A 25,809-nucleotide genomic window follows, 5' to 3' on the forward strand; every position below is an offset into this window, starting at 1 on the left:
ACCCAGGCTTAGCCCTTATAGCTGATTAGGTTGGATTCTGACTGCCTTTGTTAGCATATCCTTAATAATGGCCTTTGAAATTCGTGCTTGATGGATATGCATGTTGTTGTTGACATCTTGTCCAAGTACAATCAAGTACACAAAATAAAGATGCTTGCAAGCAAGAAAGGATGCTTTTTTTGCCAACCTGCCTTGAAAATCAATGCACGAACAAGATGGGACATTCTGAATTATAACTTCTATGCATGATGTAGGGGCTCTACTGTGACCTGTCAGTAGTTCTATGGTAAAAATCTCTTTCTCTCCTTCCACTTCTACGCGGCTTCCAATCAATTTTGCTGACATTTCTAATGCTGCATTAACTTGAGCATAGGCAGCCTTCGATACCCCTGGTCGATAGGGATAATTTTGATCTTCATTTTTGTTGGCATGGGTCTCTCTCTGATGCACTTCTTTGGGGATCAATGATTCCGTTGACACTCCAATCTCAAATCCTGCCTTCACAAGTGCACAAGCTTCTTGGATGTTGAGTTTGGTGCCCTTTGCAATAGGCCAAACATGCGGAGCGCATTCTGGTGGGTGTATGATGCTTGTGAGCATTCTCCATGTATGCCTCACATCTGTGCTGCAAAAGTAGCAAAACGTTTGCTTCCGCCAAGAAGATAATTGACAGTCACTCCAAAAACATGGAGCTGGGTCTCCCGGTCTCTGCCTCAATCCACACTTCTTACCAGCTGTCCAATGGTTACACTCCACTCTACTTGATGTTGGTATCCTGCGAATAGCCCACTTTGTGTCATGGACATTTTGCTCTAGAGCTTGCAACAATTCATTGCATGGTTGCTCATGTGCTGCATTTGACGTCTTATCTTGCGTGCATAATTATACTCAGGCCTGTGGCTACAAATGCTTGTATCCATATCCATTAATGGTCGCTTGGCACGCATTGTCCTCTTCTCACCCTTGAAATTAACTCTGTTATTGAACATTGGAGTACCCATGGAAGCATCATCCACTGCCCTAGAGGTGGCTGCTAGTGATGGACTAGTCTGCATCCTTGACATGGCTCTGTCAACTAAAATTTCCAATGTTGGCCCCCCTCCAATATATTTACCATCCAAGAAGGCTAAACGCCGGGCACACTGAAGATAGGCATTAATAAGATCAGTGACACATGCATCATAAAGACTAATTTTTTGCTTGTACCCCTCTCCAGCCAACCAACTTGCATGTTTGCTCTCAGAGAGGTTGGTCCTTGGAATCAATGCATTCATTATGGGCTCCCCATCCTTGACCATCATATGTCCCCAATGGCTAACCCTGAAATGCCACCAACTCAACCAACTATCTAGCTTTGGCATGTTTTTATATGTTGTCTTGCCTGTTGCCCACCAGCTCCTAATCCTACGAAATTGCTCGAGTGCCGCATCTGTTGTTTCAGACAATCTCCACTTCTCACACATCTCTTTATGCTTTGATTGGTACTGGGAGTGGATATACCTCTGTGTGTGCACCCTCAAATTATCCTCCCAGTGCCATAGACAAGACCTTTCCCTACCCACCATTTCCTTCTTCTCCCCGAACACATATCTCACTACATTCCAATTTGCTCCTGCCTCATCTGACATGAATCCTTGAAAATTGGCTGGCCTATCTGTGTGCTCAATCATAACCTGGTTCATAGATTCCCAAAACATTATTTGTGCTTCCTCATCCTCTTCTTTGAACTCGCATGTGGCAATAGTTAGAAGCTCTCCAATCCTAATAACATTACAAAGCCATGAGCCAAGGTATACAATAGTTTACACAATTAGTATCCACATCCACTTATTTATTTTTTAATACTTATTTGTTACTTACATGTGATCATAAACATGTGCTCCCATTGTGTGCCAGCCTCGTTCTATTCGATGGACATGGTCAAAACAAACCCATGATAATCGGAGGTCTTCATGTCCATCTCTATCCATCCTTCTGACCACATCTACTCCTGAACCTGGGCCAGTAGTAGACATCTTGAATATGAAGGACCGCTCTTGTTATGTTGATGCTTGCAACGGAAATCGAGAGCCATGGAAGAACTGAAAGTGGCACTTTCTCTTTAGTTCAAGAATTGCATCATATCCATCACCCATTGGTCGAGTGGTCCTTCTACACTGCATCACCATTTGCTTTACCCTACAACATACATAATCATGGGTGAACCAATTTTTCAAGAATACAAGTGTTTTGGTGCTTATAAGTTGAAAACTTACTTCTTCATGTTGACAAGGGTAAGCAATTCTTGGGACATCTCATGGACCTCCTTCTCACTTATAAAATCCCCACTTGTAATATTGTCATCTGTGAAGGCCTTGAGCACCATCTCTCTAGCCAATATCATTTGTACCTTCCTAGGGCCTGCTCTATTGTCCATTGTCACTGCCTTAGCTACGAAGGCTTTTATGTTCCGAATTGATGCTCTAGACATTCCCTTAGGGACGATGTGTTTGTGCTTGCCATGGTGCATAAATAGCCTACTATGGCAAGAATCCCTAGGCATAAAGTAGTAAACTCTTGCTGGACAATCTTTCACACACATGGGAACATGCTTGCAAAAAAAGCATTCCAAATTTCCATAGCTCCCCATGGCTAGGCAGCCATTCTTTGGGAGCTTGGACAACTGACCATTCTAATGTTGCTTGTTAGTTTGATTAGTTCTGCTCCTAAATGAGCATCGCTCATTCATACATTGGAAAACCCCTCCACAAAAACTCTTCATAAGGACAAAAGATTTTTGAGTTCTTGTCTGAGTTTGTGGTTTTGTCCACAAATTTCCCTCATACTTTTGCTCCATACCCTCCATTGCCTTCCCCTCAATCATTTCATAGATGCAGAATTCTTGGTAGGTTTTTGGTAGATCTTTGACCTTGCCCTTGTATTCACACTCTTGCATAATAGTGTGAAGCACATCATTGGGAGGGAGTGTACGGATGATCTGGAATGCAGAAACTGCTGTCTCAAAATTTAGAGTTTCTTCATCTAGCTTATCAAATTCAACATGATCTTCATTTTCCTCATCATCATCAATTTGTCTGCAAGAAAGCAAAAAAAATAGTGAAGAATTGTTCAAATTCAAACCTTCCAAAATGATCTTGGACTTACATGCACTTACATTGGTGCAGGTGATGGACCAATTGGAGATGACTCAGGGGTCTGAAAGATGTCTTCTAGTCTTGCAGTGTAATTTTTAGATAATGATTCCTCCAAGATGAAGTATGCCTCCATATAAACCCCCGCATAGGTGGGAAGAGGTGCCAAAACATTAAAATCTTGTCCCTCCTGAACAAGAGCCTCGACAATGACCCTAGTTGTACCACACAACTTCTCTTGCAGGAGCTTGACGGGAAGGAGGCATTTTCCATGGATGAATGGAATGTTGATGGACTATCCGGACACAGATTGCAAGAAAATTTTAGCTTCCCTGCATAAAAGAGAACTTTCAATCAAATCAACACCATATCCATAGTTAATAATTTTGAGTAAATTGAACACGTGTCAAGTCAATCTGTACCAACAACTCTGTAAAGTTAACAATTTCACATTCATTCAAAAACACTACTGTCTCAATCCGAGTTTTTTTTTTAAATGAAATTCTGGCAAATGCTTAAAAAATGTTAATCTTGAGAAATGTTTTAAAAAACGTTAATCTAGCGAAATGGTTGTAAAAGTTAATAATTTCACAGACATTCGAAAACACTACTATCAATCCCAGTTTTTAAAAAAAATGAAATTCTGAGAAATGTTTAAAAAATGTTAATCTTGAGACATGTTTAAGAATAAGTTAATCTGGAGAAACGGTTGAAGAAAGTTAGTTTGGTTTTTTAATTATATTCTAACTTTTCAAAACATTTTTATTGCCCTTCAAATGTTCAACTTTTGAAATGCACACTGCTTATTCTTAATTGTTCATATTGTTTGCCTGGTTTCCATCCTTTGCAACGCCATGAGGAAGGCAAGGCTCTTGCAAACGTCGCCATTGGCCAAATACTTCCACCCCTTAAGCCCCAAGAAAACAGCAAAGGTAAGCTTAACCTTTTGATTTAAGGACCATATTTCTCAAATCTTTAAGCACGCTGAGCGCGCTTAAAGATCTGAGAAAAGAGAAGGTGAATTTGACAGCAAATGAGAGCATTTGAGTTGAGCGTAGGTGTGAGAGGAATGGAAGATTCCTGTTGCTGTGTGTATTGAGCTGTTGCTGTGTGTATTGAGCAGGTGGTAGCACTGTTGAAGCTTGCATCACTACTAGTTCGTGGTAGCAACAGAGCTCACAGAGAGAGAGAGAGAGAGAGAGAGAGAGAGAGAGAGAGAGAGAGAGAGAGAGAGAGAGAGAGAGAGAGAGAGAGAGACTGTGTATAGTAAAGCTCCCTTAACACCTCAAACAGCGTGAGATGCAGGGTGTGAGTTGTCGATGGAGAACTGGAGAGCAAAGCCAAGAGGGGTCAGCGTGACTGCGAATGGAGAACACACACACACACACACACACACACACACACACACACACACACACAGAGTCACTTACATGTTTGCAGAAAGAACAGATAGATTCTTCACATAAAGCTCCAGGAGAATGGAGAAGAGCAAAATGATAAGTGGTAGTATAGAGGTGGTGCGAGATTTGTAAAGTGATAAATGTGCCAGCTGTAATGATTTCAACTCGCCATAATGACTCTAACACACCACAACTACCCATAATTTAGTTAATGGCTGGAGCGAGATTCGTGGTGATAAATGTGTCGACCGTAATGATTTTAACTTGCCATAATGACTCTAACGCAACACAACTACCCATAATTTAGTTAATGGCTGATGTTGTCCTTTCCAATGTGTCCGATTCAGTCATTCATATGGCTTTTAACTAGATTTCATATAATCGAGAATTTTCATTCTTTCAAAGTGTTTATGCACTTCACAATATCGAATTGTGAGGATGGTAAGTGTGAGGCAGATATTATGAGTATGGTAACTATGCCTAAGAGAAGGAAAATTGTGCAGGGTGCAGGGGATTCTGGAGCAACATACAAGACAAGAGGTAGACCATCAAAGCAGGACAACTTTAATAGGTCAATTGCAAGAGCAGGTAATCAAGAGCATTCTCAAGTAAGTCAAAAGGATGCTGAAGATGTTGAGGAAAATGGTGGTGCTGAGGAGCTGGTTGATAGTATTGTTCATGACTTGGAGCAAGAAAACGTTGAGAAGGTAGTGGATCAAGTTGCTATTGAGAGAGAGGAGCAGGGAGCTGATACTTAGAGAACTCAGGAAGATGATCAGAGTGAGGAGGTGGTAGTTGAGAAACATGACCAGGTGACTAAGGGGCAACGTGATGATGAGGTGACTGAGGGGCAACATGATGAGGAGGAGGGGCAACATGATGATGAGGTGACTGCGGGGAAAGATGATGAGGAGGAGGGGCAACATGATGATGAGGTGAGTGAGGGGCAACATGATGATGAGGTGACAGAAGGCCAGAATATCTCCAATCTTGCAGGGGGGAGAAGAAACAAATTAGAGGTGTTTGGTAAGATCCTTGAGATCTCTACACCACAGGCATTCCTTGAAAGAATCAGAGTCACATTTTCTGGGCCACCCCCTAGGATCCCATTATGCAGGTTACTGTCTAGTGAAGCCATTAGAAAAGTAAGCCCTTCCACCGAAAGATCACTCACAAGAAGTTTTATTAAGATGGGAGGATATCTTGAGAGCAAGGGAGCCGTTACTGTCTCCATTATTGATCTAGAGGGGGAGGAGACACCAATCACTCAAGAAAGGATAGATTCTTGGGATGACTGCTGGAAAACAATTAATGAAAGATTTGAGAGGTCCCTTGGTTTAGAGACAGAGTGGGGACCCTACTTGAAAGGAAAGATGGTCCATGTCCTGGATGGCAACAATCGTCTGCATGCATGGATGGAATGCATTAGACAAGGTATTCTTTAACTTAATCTCCTTTAAGAACTTTTGTTGTGTTGATTGCACTATTTTAATATAATTGTACAATTATGCAATACAGGGTTTGAGAACGACCTGTCTAGACATTGCTCTGTGGTCTGCCACTTTTTGCAGTTTGCAAAGACTGATGTGGGGGAATTAATGTTTTCCTTGGCAAGATTGAACAAGTAAGATGATGTTGGGCATCTACTATTCTCCTTGAAATTTTAATTGTTGTCTTGGAGTTATTGATATTCTTTTTTGTTTTAATGCTGCAGGATGAACGATTATGCATATGTGCCAACCACATTTGGAGATAGGTTGTTCCAATTGAGAAGGCTAGGAGAGGCAGACAAGACTACTCTCTTGGATGGTTTGTCTATTGAAGACAGAGCATGGGTGGAGAAAGAAATGCAGGTTGTTTCATCTCGGGGGAAAAGGAGTTGGTTTACACTCCCTGTGCAAATAATGACATGGTTGCTCTTTAAGGATGAGATGGAACAGAAGATTGAAGAGTTGGCTAAGGGAATGGATGAAACTGGTAGGGCCAAGGTGATAAAGAAGATGGAGATTACCTATAGGGGAAAGACCTCCAAGTATGCAAGGATTGCAGATCCTGCAAATGGAGAGAAGTTTTGGTGTGCTACTCTGTCCTTGCCTTGGCATGAACCGAGTGCGCATATTGCGACTGAAGAGAAACTCAACATGATTGGAAATGCTTGCATAACAGATGTGGATAAGGCACACATTGTGAAATTGTTAGATAGCTCACAAGTATCAATTCGATCCTTGGAGTGCCTTCCCAATGACAAAGCTAAAGTTAGGGACTGGCTCCACATGTATTGCTTTTGGTTGCAAGTCAATCAATATGGTCTAGGTCTATTACTAGACATTCAAAATGCTGATCGAGTAAGGCTGCCATTGGAACATCGATTCAGCAACTTTGCCATGCTTTGCCGAAGAAAGTAATTCAATAGAGCATTTCGCGTTGTGGAAGGTGGCATTAAGTCGACCAATGCCATGAATGAGCAACCCGGATTACACAATGCAACCCGTCGAGTTGTTTATAGGTTTGTTAATTTGTATGGTTCAATTTTTTAGTCCTCATTAAACTAGTACTCAGTAGTTGGTGTGTGTTTAGATGGCTACTCAAGGAGATTGCACAACACATGCTTGATGAGATGCCCCCCTTGGCAAGTGTATGGACATATGCAGATAACCCTACGTTCATGTATTCCGATGTGAAGCTTGGAAGGGTAAGCGATGCATTACATTGCATTTTTTATGTTAACTCTTAACGCATAGGGAGATTATGCTAAATAATAGTTGTTGATTGTGCAGTCCTTGTCCACCATAGAGAAAGCCAAGTGTCCGTGGTGGCTAGACATGGTTAAGAACCATGTTCCGGATGAGGAGTTCGAATTATTTCAGCAACATAAAGCAGCCCTTCAACTTACAACTACTACGAATAGTGTCCTGGAAGAGGAGACGACGGCAACTTCTCAAGTAGTAGCATCCACTGCATCAGCATCATTTCGTAAGACACTTCCTATAAATCTTGGTAGGGAAGTCGTACATAGGGCATTACAAGCAAACAAGGCTATAGAGGATGGCAAGATGCAAGGGCAACATCAAAGCGCAAGTAGCAGTGGAGGGCTAAGAGAAAATGATGACATAATCAATGAAACATTGGAACCTACAGGTAGTGTTGATGCCTTTGCTTTGTCTATCTAATATGATCCATGGAGTGTTGTGATTGTTGATACATTTTCTTAAATCTAAAAGCTTTGATTTGTAGGCACTATTTACGTTTTCAACATTTCTGTTGAAGAGCTTGTTCATATTATTGAATATCCCCAACAAGTAGAGCAAATGGGGCTTGAGGTGTTAGAGGCCTTCAATGTAGTTTGTAGCCAAGGCACTGTGAAGGGCACTCAGCTAGACTTGTGCATAGACCTCATATTTGCAGATTTTCCATCTAACGTGGCTATCGAGGGATGCTTTTGCAATAAAGTTCCGTTTTGGAACAAGATAGTGGATAACCTGTATGACACCACATTTCACCTTGCAGACTCATGCTTGAGTGATAGGGGGTTTTTTGTTTGTTTGTACACCATGGAGGAAGGGGTGAAAGTCGAGCAAGCTGGCAAGCAAAAAGGGTTTAAGATATATCATCGTCAGGTTGTGAGATGCACACCACCTATTGGAAAGAGGTTGGGACCCATTGTCACACAGGTACAAGTAATTGATTCTTGATTTAATGTGCAATAGAATTTAGTGTGGCATCCTATTCTTTAATGACATGTATGACATAAAGCTTTCTATTTGAATAGGTGAATTGCTTGATCTTGTCTGCTTTTGTTCATTGTTCGACAACTTGTGTGTATCGTATACATCATGATCAGTTGCCAGAATTGAAACTTGGTGGTGACCTTCAATTTGGACAGGACCTTATCTTCGATATGTGAGTTGACTCTATCATTTACTTGTTTATATGCCTAATCCATCATTTATATATATATATGCCATTAAAGTAAGTAAAATGTGTATTCAATGTCAGAGTACCTGAAGCAGATTTAGTAAAGAGGAAAGGAAAGCCATGGAGGGGTGGTTGTCAAGAGGTCAAAAGCTTGTGAAGTACATAATTGCACTTTTTAGCCGTCCACAGGATGTAGTCCTTGACATATTTGCTGGCACGGGTACACTTGGCTTGGCAGCTGGCTTCATGGATAGACATGTCATTATGTTTGAGAGGGATGAGCGCATATTTGATCACTTGTTGAAGCCATTTGGAGTCAAGGTATGTTAGGAGTAGGTTCGTTGAAAATTATAAGTTGATTGACAAGAGGGTATGTATTAAGCAATTGTGTATTTTTTTGCAGATGGATTGATTTTAAAGGGTCGCAATGTAGTTGAAGATTGGATCCAGCCAAGCTTCACATTTTCTTTTTGCTATTCTCTTAGATGATTGTGCTCAAACTTAGACTCACTGGCAGTGTTGTAGATTTCTTCAAAACTACCTTTCTTTTATGGTTGTATAAGAACGGTCGAATATGATACTCGTGTGTTTGATGGTTGTATAAGAACAGTCGAATATGGTACTCGTGTGTTTGATGGGGCTGTTTTTTTGGGATAAAAACGCTAATTCTTTAGGCTGATTTGGGGCTAATCTGGGGCTGTTTTTTTGGGCTAAAATCTCTAATTTTGTAGGCTGATTTGGTGGCGGATTTGGGGCTGATCTGGGGCTGTTTTTTGGGGCTAAAAACGCTAATTCTTTAGGCTGATTTGGTGGCGGATTTGGGACTGTTTTTTGGGCTAAAAACGCTAATTCTTTAGGCTGATTTGGGGCTGATCTTGTCTGGGATGTCGTCTCATGGAGTGCATTGACTACGGATATGCCCAACATAAGCGAAAAAGGAGAGGAAGCTTAGGGCTGTTTTGAGCATATGCAATGCAAGGACGCCTCTCCAAATGCGATCACCTAATCTTGCATCTTCACGGCATATGCCATTACGCAAGACACTAATATGGGCAAAATAGTTCAGATGATATTGTTAGTCAAGGGCTATTGAAAAACGATGTCTTTCTTGGAATTGCCTTAGTCGACGTGTATGCCAAATGTGCTCTATCTCAGCAAGCACAAAAGGTGGTCGAGGAGTTGCTTGTCAGGGATGTCGTCTCATGGAGTGCACTGATTGCGGGATATGCCCAACACGAAAAAGGCCAAAAAGCTTTAGGACTGTTTTTAGCATATGCAATGCGAGGACTTCTCATGGAATGCACTGATTGCGTGATATTCTCAACACAGGAAAGGCCAAGAATAGGAGCTAAAAACGCTGATTTTTTGGGCTGATTTGATGGATCATTTAGAGGCTAAAAACGCTAAGTTTTAGGGCTGATTTGGTGGTTGATTAGGGACTGATCTTGTCTGGATGTCGTCTCATGGAGTGCATTGACTGCGGGATATGCCCAACACGAGAGGGAAAGGCGAGGAAGCTTAGGACTGTTTTCAACATATGCAATGCAAGGACGTCTCTCCAAATGCGATCGTCTACGCTTGCATCTTCAAGACATGTGGCATTATGCAAGAGGCTAATATGGGTGAAAGAATTTCGATCATATTGTTAGGCAAACATTTCTGGAAAAAGATGTCGTGCTTGGCATTGCCTTGGTCAACATGTAAGCGAAACGTGCTCCACCTCAGCAAGCACCAAAGGTGGTCGAGGAGTTGCTTGTCAGGTATGTCATCTCATATAGTGCACTAATTGCGAGATATGCCCAACACGGGAAAGTCCAAAACAGGGAGCTAAAAATTGTTGTAATTTTGGGTTGTTTTGATGGTGGATTTGGGGCTGATCTAGGGCTGTTTTTTTGGGCTAAAAACGTTAATTTTTTAGGTTGATTTGGTAGCTTATTTGGGGCTGATCTGGGGCTGTTTTCTTGGTCTAAAAACACTAATTTTCTAGGCTGATTCGGTGGCGGATTTGGGGCTGATCTGGGGCTATTTTTTTGGGCTAAAAACGCTAATTCTTTAGGCTGATTTGGTGGCTGATCTTGTCTGGGATGTCGTCTCATGGAGTGCATTGACTACGGATATGCCCAACATAAGCGAAAAAGGCGAGGAAGCTTAGGGCTGTTTTGAGCATATGCAATGCAAGGACGCCTCTCCAAATGCGATCACCTAATCTTGTATCTTCACGGCCGCTATGCCATTACGCAAGACACTAATATGGGCAAAATAGTTCACATGATATTGTTAGTCAAGGGCTATTGAAAAACGATGTCTTTCTTGGAATTGCCTTGGTCGACGTGTATGCCAGATGTGCTCTACCTCAGCAAGCACAAAAGGTGGTCAAGGAGTTGCTTGTCAAGGATGTCGTCTCATGGAGTGCACTAATTGCGGGATATGCCCAACACGAAAAAGGCCAAAAAGCTTAGGACTGTTTTTAGCATATGCAATGCGAGGACTTCTCATGGAATGCATTGATTGCGTGATATTCTCAACACAGGAAAGGCCAAGAATAGGAGCTAAAAACGCTGATTTTCTGGGCTGATTTGATGGATCATTTAGAGGCTAAAAACGTTGAGTTTTAGGGCTGATTTGGTGATTAGGGACCGATCTTGTCTGGATGTCGTCTCATGGAGTGCATTGACTGCGGGATATGCCCAACACGAGAGGGAAAGGCGAGGAAGCTTAGGACTGTTTTCAGCATATGCAATGCAGGGACATCTCTCCAAATGCGATCGTCTACGCTTGCATCTTCAAGACATGTGGCATTATGCAAGAGGCTAATATGGGTGAAAGAATTTCGATCATATTGTTAGTCAAACATTTCTGGAAAAAGATGTCGTGCTTGGCATTGTCTTGGTCAACATGTAAGCGAAACGTGCTCCACCTCAGCAAGCACCAAAGGTGGTCGAGGAGTTGCTTGTCAGGTATGTCATCTCATGTAGTGCACTAATTGCGAGATATGCCCAACACGGGAAAGTCCAAAACTAGGAGCTAAAAATGTTGTAATTTTGGGCTGATTTGATGGCGGATTAGGGCTGATCTGGGGCTGTTTTTTTGGGCTAAAAACGCTAATTTTTTAGGTTGATTTGGTAGCTGATTTGGGGCTGATGTGGGGCTGTTTTCTTGGTCTAAAAACGCTAATTTTTTAGGCTGATTTGGTGGCGGATTTGGGGCTGATCTGGGGCTGTTTTTTTGGGCTAAAAACGCTAATTCTTTAGGCTGATTTGGGGCTGATCTTGTCTGGGATGTCGTCTCATGGAGTGCATTGACTACGGATATGCCCAACATAAGCGAAAAAGGCGAGGAAGCTTAGGGCTGTTTTGAGCATATGCAATGCAAGGACGCCTCTCCAAATGCGATCACCTAATCTTGGATCTTCACGGCCGCTATGCCATTACGCAAGACACTAATATGGGCAAAATAGTTCAGATGATATTGTTAGTCAAGGGCTATTGAAAAACGATGTCTTTCTTGGAATTTCCTTGGTCGACGTGTATGCCAAATGTGCTCTACCTCTTCAAGCACAAAAGGTGGTCGAGGAGTTGCTTGTCAAGTATGTCGTCTCATGGAGTGCACTGACTACAACATATGCCCAACACGGGAAAGGCCAAAAAGCTTAGGGTTGTTTTTAGCATATGCACTGCGAGGACATCTCTCCAAATGCGGTCACCTATGCTTGCATTTGAAGGACATGTGGCATTATGCAAGAGGCTATTATGGGTGAAAGAATTCCAATGATATAGTTAGTCATGCATTACTGAAAAACGATGTCATGCTTGGCATTGCCTTGCTCAACTAATATGGGCGAAATAATTCAGATGATATTGTTAGTCAAGGGCTATTGACAAACGATTTAGTGCTTGGCATTGCCTTGGTTGACATGTATGCCAAATACGCTCTATGAAAATGTTATATAATGGACTTGGGAGTTGGTTGACTCTCTTACAGTGTTTTATGGCTCTCTAGCTTTTATAGACATGTAGAATGTCTTACTCTATTTAACTCATGAGCAATATATAGGTTTCTCACCAAACTTGCCATCTCCCTCCAACTAGGATTTTTTGTGCATGCCGCTCGCTCCTATTGCACTTAGATTCTTGATGGTAATAGTTGCTCGCTCTCATGGGCTCGCTCAATGGCCACCCCCGAAGAATGATAGTGAGCATTATTTCCTCCTGAGTGTACCTAATGTGGGGGACATTTAAGGGAAATTTTGCAAAATCTATGTTTTAGGAGTGCTCAAAACCAATGAGGAAAGGATGAAACATTGACTGTGGAAACCAACTACTAAGCTTGTGTCAAACTGAGGGTTCAACTACTAAGACCGTGTATGACAAGAGTTGGTAAAAATGTCTTTGCACAATTGAAATAGTGGATTACACCTAGGAAGTCCAAAACACCTAGGAAGTTGAGATGAATGCTGGGCTACTTATGAAAAGTATGTAGACAATAGACTTGTGAAAAAGTCTTCTTAGACATAAATTAAAGGTTGTAGTTTGCAATGTTGCTTTAAATAAAGGATCGTAAATTCAAATGACTATAACACTAGCTTTTGAAATTTGAGGTAGAAATTGCAGAATATATATTGTTCTTTTGGCTTAGAATTTTATGAAAGAAATCGCGATAGCATAGTAAAAAACTAAGCTATTTGTTTGATGGGATGCTTTCAAAAATGTGGTAATAAAAGCACTTTTAAAGGATTTGCCAATTTACACAAATCTATTGTCCTAGTGGACATAGCTTAGCAGGCTCGTTACATTATAATTACCAAGAGAATCTCAAAATATTTTGCATTTGCACAAAATCAAAATTATTGATAATGGGGATCGTTGAAGTACTCCTTAGTTTATAATTAATGCAGTGTATGGTTGAGTAGATATTAACTTACTGTCACAAATAAATGAGCTTGTGGTGATGTTGTGATGGAGAACTGAGATCATGTTGTTTTATGTCCATCATATATGCCATTGGAGAGGTACTTCTTAAAATCCTTGTGAAGCTTCCTTCATGGGAAGTTTTGTACTCTTTGTGCAATCTCCAACCATACCACACTAACATTACATAATGATAGAGCTTTATCTTAGTCACAACCAATATGGCAAGCCGAATAAAAATTTTCACTTTTTTTGGCTTAGAGGAGAGTTGAGCTAGGCATACTTTCAATATTTTCAGTGAGATTGGGACTTACCTTAAATGTCCTTGGATTTTCTATTAAATGGGTCTTTTTTGCCTCCTATACCTCAATGTTTTCAGTGAGATTGGGACTTACATTAAATGTCCTTGGATTTTCTATTAAGTGGGTCTTTTTTGCCTCTTCAACAAGGTGAGGAGTCACGATGGCCTGCTGAAGGTAAGGGGGAGGGGGAAGATTTATCGAAAGTAGGTCTCAGTCAGTGTGCAGTTGTATTGTTTTAATATAGAATTGTATTGTCCATATACACACATAATTAGGCTCCTATCACACTGGACCGCGTGTCCATCTTGATTTGGATGACCATGATCAACATGCCCTTGCATGAGAAGAGCTTGGATTACAATAGCTAGCACAAATGCTGTCACATTGAGCGTGTGCGAGAAATTAGAAAAGTTGCTACGCGTCCAATCAAACCGCAGGATTAGCGTTGGGGTTGAAGTTGGGCGGGCATGGGAGGCTGATATAGTTTTGGAAAAAGTGTGCCGACGGACAACATCCCAGTGTGACAGGTGACTCCATCGGCACATCCGTTGATTAGTTGGGAAGAGAATAAATGTTGGCTGCATGCTCCAATGTGACACAGGTGTTAGAAACTAGCGGTTCCAAACTGGCCTATTGATCGGTATGGCCCCCACCACTGCCTTCGACAATGGATGATGGATATGGGAAATGCACTTTCCCTTTGTCCCCAATCCCCCACACACAAATGCACACACATCTACATAGAAGTGAAATGGTCAACAAATAGTGAGGTTGAAGTTTGTGTAAAGGTTGAAAGAAAAGGGGAGCTTTTTTATGGCCATCAAAATGAAAAAAATTGAATCATCTTTAAGATGACACTTATTTTTTCCAAACATGCCACTTCGGTCATGATGGCCTACTTAAACAAGGTGAAAAGATCACATTGGTATTTTAAGATTAAATCTAATAAAAAAGTAAAATAAAAACAATAAAATTTAAAAACAACAAAATAAAGAGACCCCATTACAAACTAAAAAGTAGATCTAATAAGCATAGATAATAATTAAACAACTTCTTAAGAAAAAGTAGGTTTGATAAGAATAAAAAATAAAAAAATATTTTCATGAGATGAACTTTTAGAGGTCTTAAATGAAAATATTTTTTTACAAATCAAAATATTACATTATTTCACATCATAGGATCAAAATTCTATGAATGTACTACTAATGCTTTGTTCTTTAAGTTTTTTTAAAGCAGTATAAATTAACAAAGAGAAAATAAGAAAAAGAAGTCAAGGGAGATTTAAATGAAGGTGCCAAATTACAATGATGGAAGGACCCATTTACAACTTAAAAACAATTTATAATGTTTATAATACTTTCCTTTTCAAGCTAAGAGGACATTTCAACCGTCGACAACCTTTGCATCAACGGCTCAGAAATTGCACCATTTCTCCACCACCCCCCCATGGCCTTCTTCAAACCAAAAAGACTTTAAAGAATAAGAAATTAAGGAGTACATTCATGAGAGTTTGATCCTCTGAATCATGATGTGAAGTATTGACTCAATGAAAATTTCTTTTAATATTTCTATTTGTGAAAGAGTGTTTCGATTTAAGGGCTCATAAAGATGTATGTCCTTAAATTATCTTATTATTTTCTATTCTTGTAAACCTACCTTTTCTTATGCACTCAATTAGATATTCTTTGTTTTTATTTAACAATGGGTCCTTTTGTTGTTTTTATTTGATTTTCTTTTAATTCTTTTTTGCTTAACAATGACAATGTACACATTTCTTGTTGTTTATGTGGGACCCTTTGTAATATATAAGAAATTTGTATAATACACACTATGATTCTATATTAAAACACATTAAAATGACGTGTGATTGTAGGCATTGATTTTAACATACTTCCTATAAATCTATTTCCCTCTTAACTTCAGCAACCTCTCATCACCTTGTTATTTCACCTTTCATTTCACAACTTGAACGACATATGGCTTGACCTTTTTTGCATTCTATTATTTTAGAATGCCAAAGTGAAGATTCAACTTTTCCCCTTGCATGGTTGCAAGGTACATGCAGGTATGTTGTTAATGTACATGCCTCTATGTGTAGGGGTGATGGGTAGTAGGGGGATGTCGATCTAATTGCAAAGGTCTTAGTTCTGAACTATATGTGACAAATCGTGAACATGTAAACGCTATGCACCGTAAGTGTGCTTGTGTGAATTAGGGGGAGAACTTTGTGCGAACTCCAAGTGAACTATGGTGGTGAAGTGCTCGAAAGTACACATTATAAACTACCACTTTTGCACTAGTCATTAAATGTCTGCTTTAGTGTTATGGCAGAGCAATAGCCTATGGAGTAGGAGGTCGTTAACCCCGTTGTCCGAAGCCCAACGGGTGCCATTTGGTGTGAAGTGGTTGATCCACATGACTAATTGGCACTTGCAAGGTTAGGACTCAAGGGGGATCAACGTCCCATATTCATTGGCCCTTGTAGGCAACTATTCTCATCTTGTGATGTCAACAAAAGGTGAACACCATGCACCCCCAAGGGCACCTACCAAGTCCAAGCCAACGGTCATACGGACAAGCTACTGCATTCTTCTTGCTGATATAGAGGAGCTCTTATAACCATAAAGCGGAAACGCAAGGTGGCGGTTGTAGGGGATGGAGGCAATGGGCTCAAGGTGGCTTGAAGGCTAGAGCAGCCATAGCTCAGATAGTAGAGAGAGAAGAACACGCACTTTTGAAAAGTGGACTCAATACACAAAAAGGCTAGTAATATTTTTAGCATAGAGTAATGTACAGCATAGGCTTGGGCTTTATTTATGCACAAAGCTGGAGTAGCTATCCGGCGGATAACTCTGTAGAGGTGTTTCCCACAGTAGAAGAAGAAGGACTTGCCTATGTCAACAGCGGTCACAAGTAGTTTAATTTTGAATCACTTGAGAACTGAGGAGATCACATTTGGTAGATCGTTCACTTGAGAATTGAGGAGATCACATCTGGTAGCTCGTTCACTTGGAGCTTACTGGGGATCACATTAGGTTCATCTTGAGTTCACTTTAAGTGGGATGACAATGATTTCAATTGGAGTTTAATCTTGGATCGAATGATGGATACCTATCTGACTGCATTCACCTATTTGGGACCATTGATACCCTGCGACACCTCAAGTGTCAATTAGTCATGAGGGTGGTGGCTCCCATGGCCGGATCTTCATGCCAATCCAAGGCAAAGTCTTGATCTCCTCATCCATGTTGTGGATGCCTTGAGTTTGTCTACAAGTACTAGTTTGATCAAGAAGAAAAAGAAGAAGAAAATAGTGTCTCTTCTAACGGTTGGTTATGTATATGGCTATAAGGGTTGTTGACTCCCTGCAAAAGCCGTTTCTGCGTAGTAATTTTGTATCCATGGCAAGGATAATTTGCATGGGCAATGATGTATCTTTCTTGTTTCTTCTTTATACAAATATTCCACATAATGTGGAAATTGCAAAAAGAAAAAAAGAGTGGAGTTCCCTTTACTGTGCCTGGCTTTAATAAGGCTGGTTACACGCCATTGGGCAGGCGCTCACCCAAGTTTTGGGGTGGACACGTGTGCTTTACACACCAACCTGCTCAATTTCAAATGATTGTTAAATAAACTCAATGATTTTTAGCAAATTTCTCGTAGACTATTGGTTGCATCAATTCCATGAAAGAGTCGCGAAGAGAGTTCCATCCCCGCCCAACTAGTCTTGGTTGGTGGGCGTTGCTATAGAACATAACAGGACATACGTAGATTAACATCAAGTATCTAGCATTGAAGTAAACAAGTACAAACTATTGAGCATGCACTAGTGAGAAAAACATGTGGCTAACTTAAACTCGAGTAATCATTGAGAAATTCACAAAATACAAAAAGCATCAACAAATCATAAAAATTGAATTGCATTACCAACCTAGTAATCGTGTACGGGGATCGTCCAATTGTGCAAGTCGGAGGAATCAAGCTACATAAAAGCAATGTGAATAGTTAAACATTTCGTCTTGCAGTTAGGCACAAAGTAAAATGTTAAATGTATAGTACACATCATGTAGAAGTGACATACAAAAGTATGGTGGAAAGTTGGCACTGTGGTCTCTCCAAAAATGATAAGAAATGGAAGCCGTGCCCTGTCCCGTGGCATTTATGTGTTGAGCCAAGCATGGGAAATTGAATGTAGATAATGGACCTTGCAATGTTGTTGAGTTGGAGTCATGATTGCGCAGTCGAAACGTCCACTGTTGTGAGTATATGTCCTTTCTGTCACACACAAAATAGGAGTTAACACAAATACAAAAGATGTTAGATATAGATTAAACTTAAATAGAAGCAGAGCTATCTTTCTGTTTTTGTCGTAGATGGTGTAGGTTTTAATGTAATGATGAGTTCTCAGTTCATAAGCTCCGATGCAATCACTACAATAGAATCACTCAATCAATAGGCTATGGATAATACTATGGATACTGAGCTGGGATGCCTTGTTTTGTTGTTTGGACTCTATACTATTATGTTGAAATAAAAAAACTCAAACATTTACAACAATATTAGCTTTGTATTCTACTAAAACAAAGCACATAAGCGAGACATGGGAGCAAAGTCCCCCACAAAAGATTCATGCAAAAATTATCCAATGCATGGCTCAATCGACACACACACCTTGGCTCCAATCTAGGCTGAAAGGGATCTATGGTCAAGATTGAGCCAAATGGCTCAATGGCGTGGCCGTATTTGAAAAAGGGAGCTTTAACTCACTAAGTAAGCCACCTTTTAATCTTTCCAAACACAAGCATCAACACCCGTTCACTTAAGACTAATATAATAAGAACATGCTAAATTTGGTCAAAGCAGTATCTACTTAAATTACTTGAAGAGGAGGGTATAGCGGAAGCCCTTGAGACTTGAATACCAAATTGTATCGTCATTGAAAACGTTCTTTTACCAAATTCATAGGACTTTTTGCAAGAGCTTATAGTCCGCTCGTGCAGGCGAACGGTCTCATGTGAGTTCTCCAAGTCTTTGAAGTAGGCACCAAAGGCTAAAGCCAAACATGGGTAGATTTTATTGCAAGCTATTACACTGTGGCCTACCTTGCCATCTAAGCAAGCAATCAATATAGTTTGCAGTGCCATTTGAATTTTTTTTAACGACAATTGTCATTAGCGTGCTATCTTGAAATTGTTATGTGTTGTGTGATGCTATCATGCAGAGCATGTACGTGTACAATGGAACTCTTTGCACTCCGGCAACCCTCCTTGTGGTAGTTCCAGATATGTCACCTCCTTCTGTCTTGTTGCTACTTGGCTCCCTAGCTTTCCCTTCCCTCACACTTGAGCCTTCTAGGGATACCGCGAACCATCAACCATAGCGAGCAATAGTGTGTACCTGGATGCCTCAGATGCCCTCGATATGGATGATCTCATTTTTTGAAGGATACATGCGAGCGCCACATCATGGGCAGTGCTCGAAAAATATCATCCCTCAACCATCAACTCAATATGAACCAGCTTCTAGGGCTACCTCGAACCATCACCAGAACCATCACCCATAGTGTTAAATTTCGAGCAGTAGAGTGTACGTGGATGCCTTAGATGCCCTTGATATGGATGATCTCATTTTTTCAAGGGTATATGCGAGTGCCACGTCATGGGAAGTGCTCGAAAAAGATCATCCCTCATAACCATCAACTCAATATGAACTAGCTATGAATCAACTCTACTCCAGGGCTGCATGTGTTAGCCCTCTTGTGTTACAACCTGTAGCCCAATGCCTTCGACCTCCACTTTATATGACTCCTAGCTTTGGCTGCGTACATGCTGATTTCCTTCCTAAATCACCCTCCCTCTCGTCAGTGCAACCGCGAGTTGCTTGTCCATGAGGTACAAACACCCTTCGACTTGCTCTAGAGGAGCATCATCACCCTCTCCTCATCTGCTCGTACACCTGAGTCTTCTGTAGCGGTTGCCCCTTCTTCCCTGCGCAAGCCAAGCATGGCCCTTCACATGCCCTTTAGAGCTAGTATCTGCCTCCAAGCCCGTACACATCTTCCATGGCTCGTCTATGAATTCTCTCTCTCTCTCTCTCTCTCTCTCTCTCTCTCTCTCTCTCTCTCTCTCTCTCGGCTTCTCTGAACAATCCCCCCTTATCGCGACCTCTCTCCCTCCTCTTGTTCAAGACGGTGACCTCCAAAAGCATCCATCATGGCGGCCCATGCTCCCCTTCTCCCAAGAGCCTCACATGGCTAAGTTCCAATCTCGTGGAATGGCATCATCAATCTCAACAGCCTGTGTAGGAGAACAAGAGCTTGCGCTGCAAGACTTCTCTCTCGAGTTGCTTTATATAATGCAACGCAGATTGCAAAAATTTTGAAAAGCTTCGTGATAAAAGAAGCGATCTTTTTTTTATTTCTACTTGGTGGGGATCTATGGTAAGGATTGAGCCAAGTGGCTCAATGCCGTGACCGTATTTGAAACAAGGAGCTTTGGCTCACCAAGTAACCAGGTGAGTTTGGCTGTCCTTGGTTTTGCGTGCTCGTCCTTTTGCTCGATGAATCCGGCGCCCAACTTTGGCCATGCGATGTGTAACCAGCCTAAGTTAATAACGCGCGCGCACTCTATACACTTCAAATTTGGGAGACACTAGGCAGTGAGGCAGGATGGATTGTGAGCAGGACAGTCCGTCTCTCGTCAGCTTAAGCCAGGCGCGGGTTACGGAGATTGCTCAAGCGTGGTCGGTCTTCTGTGCCATCGCTTCCAAAATGCCAAGCAGGCACCAGCCTGAAAGCACTTTCTTCAGCAGCTCTATTACCGTGCTTTGTCGACATGGCTTGCGCTCGCTTGTTGCTGACTATTTTCTCAATCAACTCCAGGTAACACACACACTTTTTTTTGTAAATCTCAGGTAACACACACACACACACACACACACACACACACTTTTTTTAGTACTGTCAGATTGAATTTCTACTGTGAAACCTCAAAACGAGGAAAACCCATAGAAAATATTACAATTGGTAAATAAAAAATAGTCAAAAGTAGAGCTCATAATGGCTGAAGGGGAGCTCATCCAACTCATAGGCAACTTGAAGAGACTGACGAAGAGAAATTTTGAAGAAGTGCTGTGAAACATGTGAAAATTACGTGCTCTCTACACTGTCCATAGCACCCAGAATCTAACCCAGCCAAAAAAGTATGCATATGGCCGAAGTAATGGTGGAAGAACTCCAAATAGCTAGAAAAATCTACCAAAATGTGACCCAGGGAAACGCTTTCGAAGAACTATAGAGATGCAATCCACAAACTGTTGCGTACGAGAACAATACCACAATAAATGTGGAATATTCTCAACGCCTGCACCACAATAAACACATCGAGAGGAGCCCAATCTTCTGGAGCGTAGAAATTTGCCTGTTGGGAGCACCCCAATTATGCATCTCAACATAAACAATCGCTCCTTTAAAGGTAGCTTTGCATGCCACACTTACATAACTTTACTTTGCCACCATGTAGCATCCTTATTCATATTCCACACCTTGTTAATGTGTTCTTGTATCCACGAGGATGTCTGCAAATGGCAATACACCTTCTTTGTAGATACAGAGCGAAATGAAGAACCAATGTAATGCCAATCACGGATTTGATCCTCTGCAACCAGCGGCGGACTAGGAGATATAGAATCAACGAGATCCTTAATAGTGCTCCACATGTGCCTGTAGTGCATTCCAAGTCCAAAATTAACAGCAGCTTGTCTGAATGAGAGCACCTGTCCATCCGCGTCAAGCACATTATGATATCCTTTCAATACCTTTCTGGGAGAGAAAGTAAGCTTATCTAAGAGACCATTGAACAAGAGTCTGATGAAAAACCCGACTCCATTGTAGACTCTCTAATCGAAGCAAAGACCATTGAACAAGAGTCTGATGAAAAACCCGACTTCAATGTAGACTCTCCAATCGAAGCGAATTGCCACTCACATCATCTCTACCATGCCACAACAAGTCCTGTGCAACTATTTTCCAATCAGCCACAAGACTGGAAGCAAGGGGACATCCAGGTATTTTGGCTTCAAATTTACCAAAGACCACATCCCAGTATGAAGGCTGCCAATGGCCAAAAGCTGGTGTAGAAACCGCACTACAACACAGAAATGCCATCATTTGCGTTCAGGGCTGTTTTTGATCTATTTGCACCAATTGCAAAGTGGCCTTAGACACACACACACACACACACACACTCTCTCTTGCCACCACAGTGACCTTGTGCAAGGTGTATGTAGTACATTGAAATTTGTGCATATTTTATTAGTTGATAGGTGTTAAATAGTATAGTAGAGTGATTGTGAGTGCTCGTTGATGGTACGATAATGTCGCACTTTGTCTGTGCAAAGTGTAAGTAGCACATTGACTGCATCTCTAACTTACCAGTTGATGTGTCAAATGGTCTGCCAGAGTGTTTGAGAGGGTTTGTAGTTGGTACGACAATGTCGCACGTTGTCTGTGTGTATGGTTGTGATGCACTCAGTAAGCTATTGTGAGAAAGAAGAAGAAGAGAATTCTAACGTTGTAGGAAACTATCCCAAGAGACCTTAAAGATCTATCCGACGAGAGAGAGAGAGAGAGAGAGAGAGAGAGAGAGAGAGAGAGAGAGAGAGAGAGAGAGAGAGAGAGAGAGAGAGAGAGAGAGAGAGAGAGAGAGAGAGAGAGAGAGAGAGAGAGAGAGAGAGAGAGAGAGAGAGAGAATATCTGTGGAGCAAATTCTATCTCGGACAATTGATGCTAGTGTGATGCAATCCATTGACATTCCAAGTAACAATATGCGAATCCGTGGGACAGTGACCATAGATGTGGCAAGTTGTTACCTTGCTATTCTCATACATTTTGGGAAACTGTGATAGGCCAACAATATTCTAGCAGTGGTATATGCATTTCTGTGGGACCCTATTGGCGACATTGTGTACAAGACCATGGTAGAGCGATGTGGATTACTCTAGAGATTGATGACTCTTTGGTAGTTGTGATGTGTATCTATGTCCCCACTTCGCCTCAGGAGAGAGCTGCGTTTTGATAGCAGATTGTGGATGTATTGCCTATTGTGGATTCGTGGATTGTTGGGGGTGATTTTAACTATGTAGAGACCTCTAAGAGTGGAGTGCAGTCCAGCCGCCTTCTTTGCTATTTGTTGCGCCATGTGAGAGAGATGCTTGGGACAGATTCCTGTTTCCAATTTCTGGTACAAATGCCTGGCATGTTATCCTTGACAACTCGCACTCCGCAGTCATTGTCGTTTTCGTGGGATTTCAGGAGGCGGTCAAGATCTTCGAGCTTTGCGTCCAGATGCCTCAAAGACCGCCCCTTTGTAGTCTTATAAAGAATACAAGGGTTGCTAAAAACAGAGCCCCAAAAGCATTTAACATAAAAGCATCGAGTCTAAAAGCTCTCATCTTCAGGCCCAACTCAGAACCAACAAGTATTCACGTTCCCGAAGATCAATCTGATCGCAGTGAACACCATCCCTCAACCATCACCTGCCACTCATACAGTTCGGCCACTACAAGTGGGGGAGCCCGCTTATGTGCTCACTCGGGCACAAAGAGTAGCTCTTGGTCTCAGCTTGCCAACAGGTCCATCTCGTCCATCTCCACTTCCACGACCTGACCAAACTGACAAGCCCTTCATTGGTGCTAAGAGTAGGCCAGTCTCTATGCTTTTGGACATTGATGGAGCCTTCTTAGAAGCAGTGGCTGACTTGGAACAGGTTAGAGTTCCAGAGGAAGCCCAGACTGAAGGAGCTAAGCCCACAGCGGAAGCAATCTTGAAGAACACCTTTCAACAAGTGTCCCTTTATGAGATGCTCCGGCTAGATGCAACCCTCAGAAGTGACACCCTCTGAGTCATTTAGTCTCTGTACCCGGGTGCAGGGCCTAGTAGCGGGCACCTCCCTCTACAACCCTCAGAGTCTTACATGATTTTTTATCGAGCTGCTCCCCTCACCGACTACAAAAGTCCTCGTCTCACTGTGTCTATTCTTGGGCATCAATTCTCAGGAGTCATAGTGGATGGTGGATCTGGGATCAATCTGATACAAGAGTCTACTATGTTGGCTTTAGGATTGCAACCTACCCGCCCTGCTCCATTCACTGTTACATTGGTTGGCCAGAGGACAGTCTATTCGGTGGGCATAGTAGACAAGGTGCCTCTGAAGGTACAAGACTTCACCTTTAGCTTGGATTTTGTGGTGGTCAGTCTTCCCTAGGTGGAGGGAGGATTTCCTTTGCTTATTGGTAGACCATGGTTGCGGCATACTAAGGCACTTCACGATTGGGGAAATGACGCCATGTGGATACATACTCCTAGCTCCCCCATGCAACCAATTCGACTCGAAGGAGGTATGGATCCAGTAGTTGATCACAGCTCGTTGTCAGTACAGTCCAACCTCGACCCCGAGCAGCCTATCCCACTTGACGGGTCTGACGAAGACCTGCTGCAGTGGTTGAAAGCTACCACATCGATGCCGTGCCATGTGGTCTCTATTCAAGCCTCACCTGTGCCTATAACACTCTCTCTCCCAACTCCTAAGGCTGACACCAGTGATCCAAGCCCTACAGCAGAAAGTGTGCCAGTCAAAGAAGCAAGTGTGTTAGTCCTCGATGACCATGATTCAAGTGTTCCTCTGATGGAAGCCGTCGGCCTTGGTGAACCTAAAACACATCAGCGAAGGGGTAAGAAATCTCCTCTGCATGAGTTTGCCAACATTCCACCTCTTCCTCTAACATCTTATGGGTCTGACGCCCCGCCCACTTATAAGCACTCTGCTGTGTCTGAAGACTTACCCTTCGAGGAGCTTCCACCAGGATGGCTACAAGAGGAGTATGTGGAGTTTCCAATCGATCAAACACCAGCCCATGATGTCTCGAAGCTCCAAGAGGCAGCTCACTCTTCATCTTCCGAGGCACCCTCTCCAGCTACACCTCCTGACCCGGTCAAAGAAGTCAACTTGGGTGACCCTGACAACCCTCAACACATCCTCTTAGCAGCTTGGTTATGGGAGCATCCCACGTTACTCGATCAGGTAGTTTCTTTTATACACTCTATTAAAGATGTTTTTGCTTGGTCCTACAAGGATTTGGAAGGGATCCCACCAGAATTGGGTGTCCATACTATCCCTCTGGTTGAAGGGGCTAAGCCTGTTAGAGACCGAGCTTACAAGCTCAACCCAAAGTATGCAGAGGTTGTCAAGTCAGAGCTAGAAAAAATGCAAGAGGCAGGGATCATTGTGCCTGTGGAGCACTCTGAGTGGTTATCATCCATGGTGATAGCGCCTAAGAAGCAGTCCAATAAAATTCATGTGTGCGTAGATTACCGCGCTCTGAACAAGGTAACTATCCCAGATGGTTTTCCCACACCTTTTTTTTTCCGAGAAAAAGATCCTTTTATTAGTTAATGAAACTGCCCATAGGGCTACAACCACCTCTACAAGAGGGCTACAACAATCATGATGGGGAGATTCTCCCAATGAAAAAACAGCATATGTACAATGAGGCTAAATCAAGAAATGGGAGGGGGGAAAAGCCACACAGGTGGACGATAATGCCATCTCAGTACACCCTGGACCATGGTGAAAAAAGGCCCAGGAGGCCAGAGTCGAAGGAAAGCCTCTTTGCGCTTCTGCATGCGGTCGGAGTTGCCATGGAGTCTCTCGAGCTGTCCTCTGAGAGTATGGATCAGCTCTAGCCAAAGATCCCAAACAGTCTGTTGGCGGTACAGGGCGAGCCTCGAAGATGCGGAAACAGCGAGCCCGCCAGATGAACCAGAGTCTCCAATGTCCAGGCTCAAGAGCTGCTGGGTCAGGATCGATTACACAAGTCCTCCCATAGATGTCCACCACACGGATCCTTTGAAAACAGCACTCTGCCACTTGCGGGGCCTCTACTGCAACTTGGTGTAAGCGTCCCTCACCCTGTATCTCGAAAAACAGGGAGGGTACAGTCTTTGAGCAAGCCCGAACTGAGATGGCCCCTCTGTGCTGGCCCCTCTGCCATGGGACCCTAGGAAACATGAGGCCGACTATCAACCAAGTGGCCTCTCTGAGTGCTAACCTTGGGGTTCCAAACAAGGGGCTGTCTCAGGCGCTCCTCCGTGCAAGTA

The 25,809-nt window shown here is 42.3% G+C and overlaps 1 protein-coding gene and 1 pseudogene across 4 annotated transcripts in view; both read left to right on the forward strand.

Moving 5' to 3' along the window:
• The first annotated feature begins 4,941 nt into the window (after positions 1-4,941).
• Positions 4,942-9,058, forward strand: LOC147427579 (uncharacterized; annotated as a pseudogene). The gene is made up of 9 exons (XR_015185963.1): positions 4,942-5,965; positions 6,050-6,155; positions 6,246-7,037; positions 7,109-7,223; positions 7,309-7,669; positions 7,766-8,202; positions 8,301-8,431; positions 8,528-8,767; positions 8,850-9,058. The product of XR_015185963.1 is annotated as an uncharacterized LOC147427579 (transcript).
• Positions 9,059-20,165: 11,107 nt separating this feature from the next.
• The window catches only part of APC2 (anaphase-promoting complex/cyclosome 2), a 175,235-nt gene continuing 169,591 nt past the window's right edge, over positions 20,166-25,809 (forward strand). The window contains exon 1 of one of the 3 annotated variants that reach the window (XM_086497066.1): positions 20,166-20,535. In XM_086497066.1, the coding sequence (XP_086353192.1) occupies positions 20,323-20,535 (213 nt within the window). In that variant the 5' untranslated portion in view covers positions 20,166-20,322. The remainder of the gene's footprint in view (positions 20,536-25,809) is intronic. The other 2 variants (XM_086497067.1, XM_086497065.1) reach the window with 2 other exon arrangements.

Source organism: Adiantum capillus-veneris, chromosome 23, assembly GCF_014529385.1.
Source record: "Adiantum capillus-veneris isolate H3 chromosome 23, ASM1452938v2, whole genome shotgun sequence".
NCBI lineage: Eukaryota > Viridiplantae > Streptophyta > Polypodiopsida > Polypodiales > Pteridaceae > Adiantum > Adiantum capillus-veneris.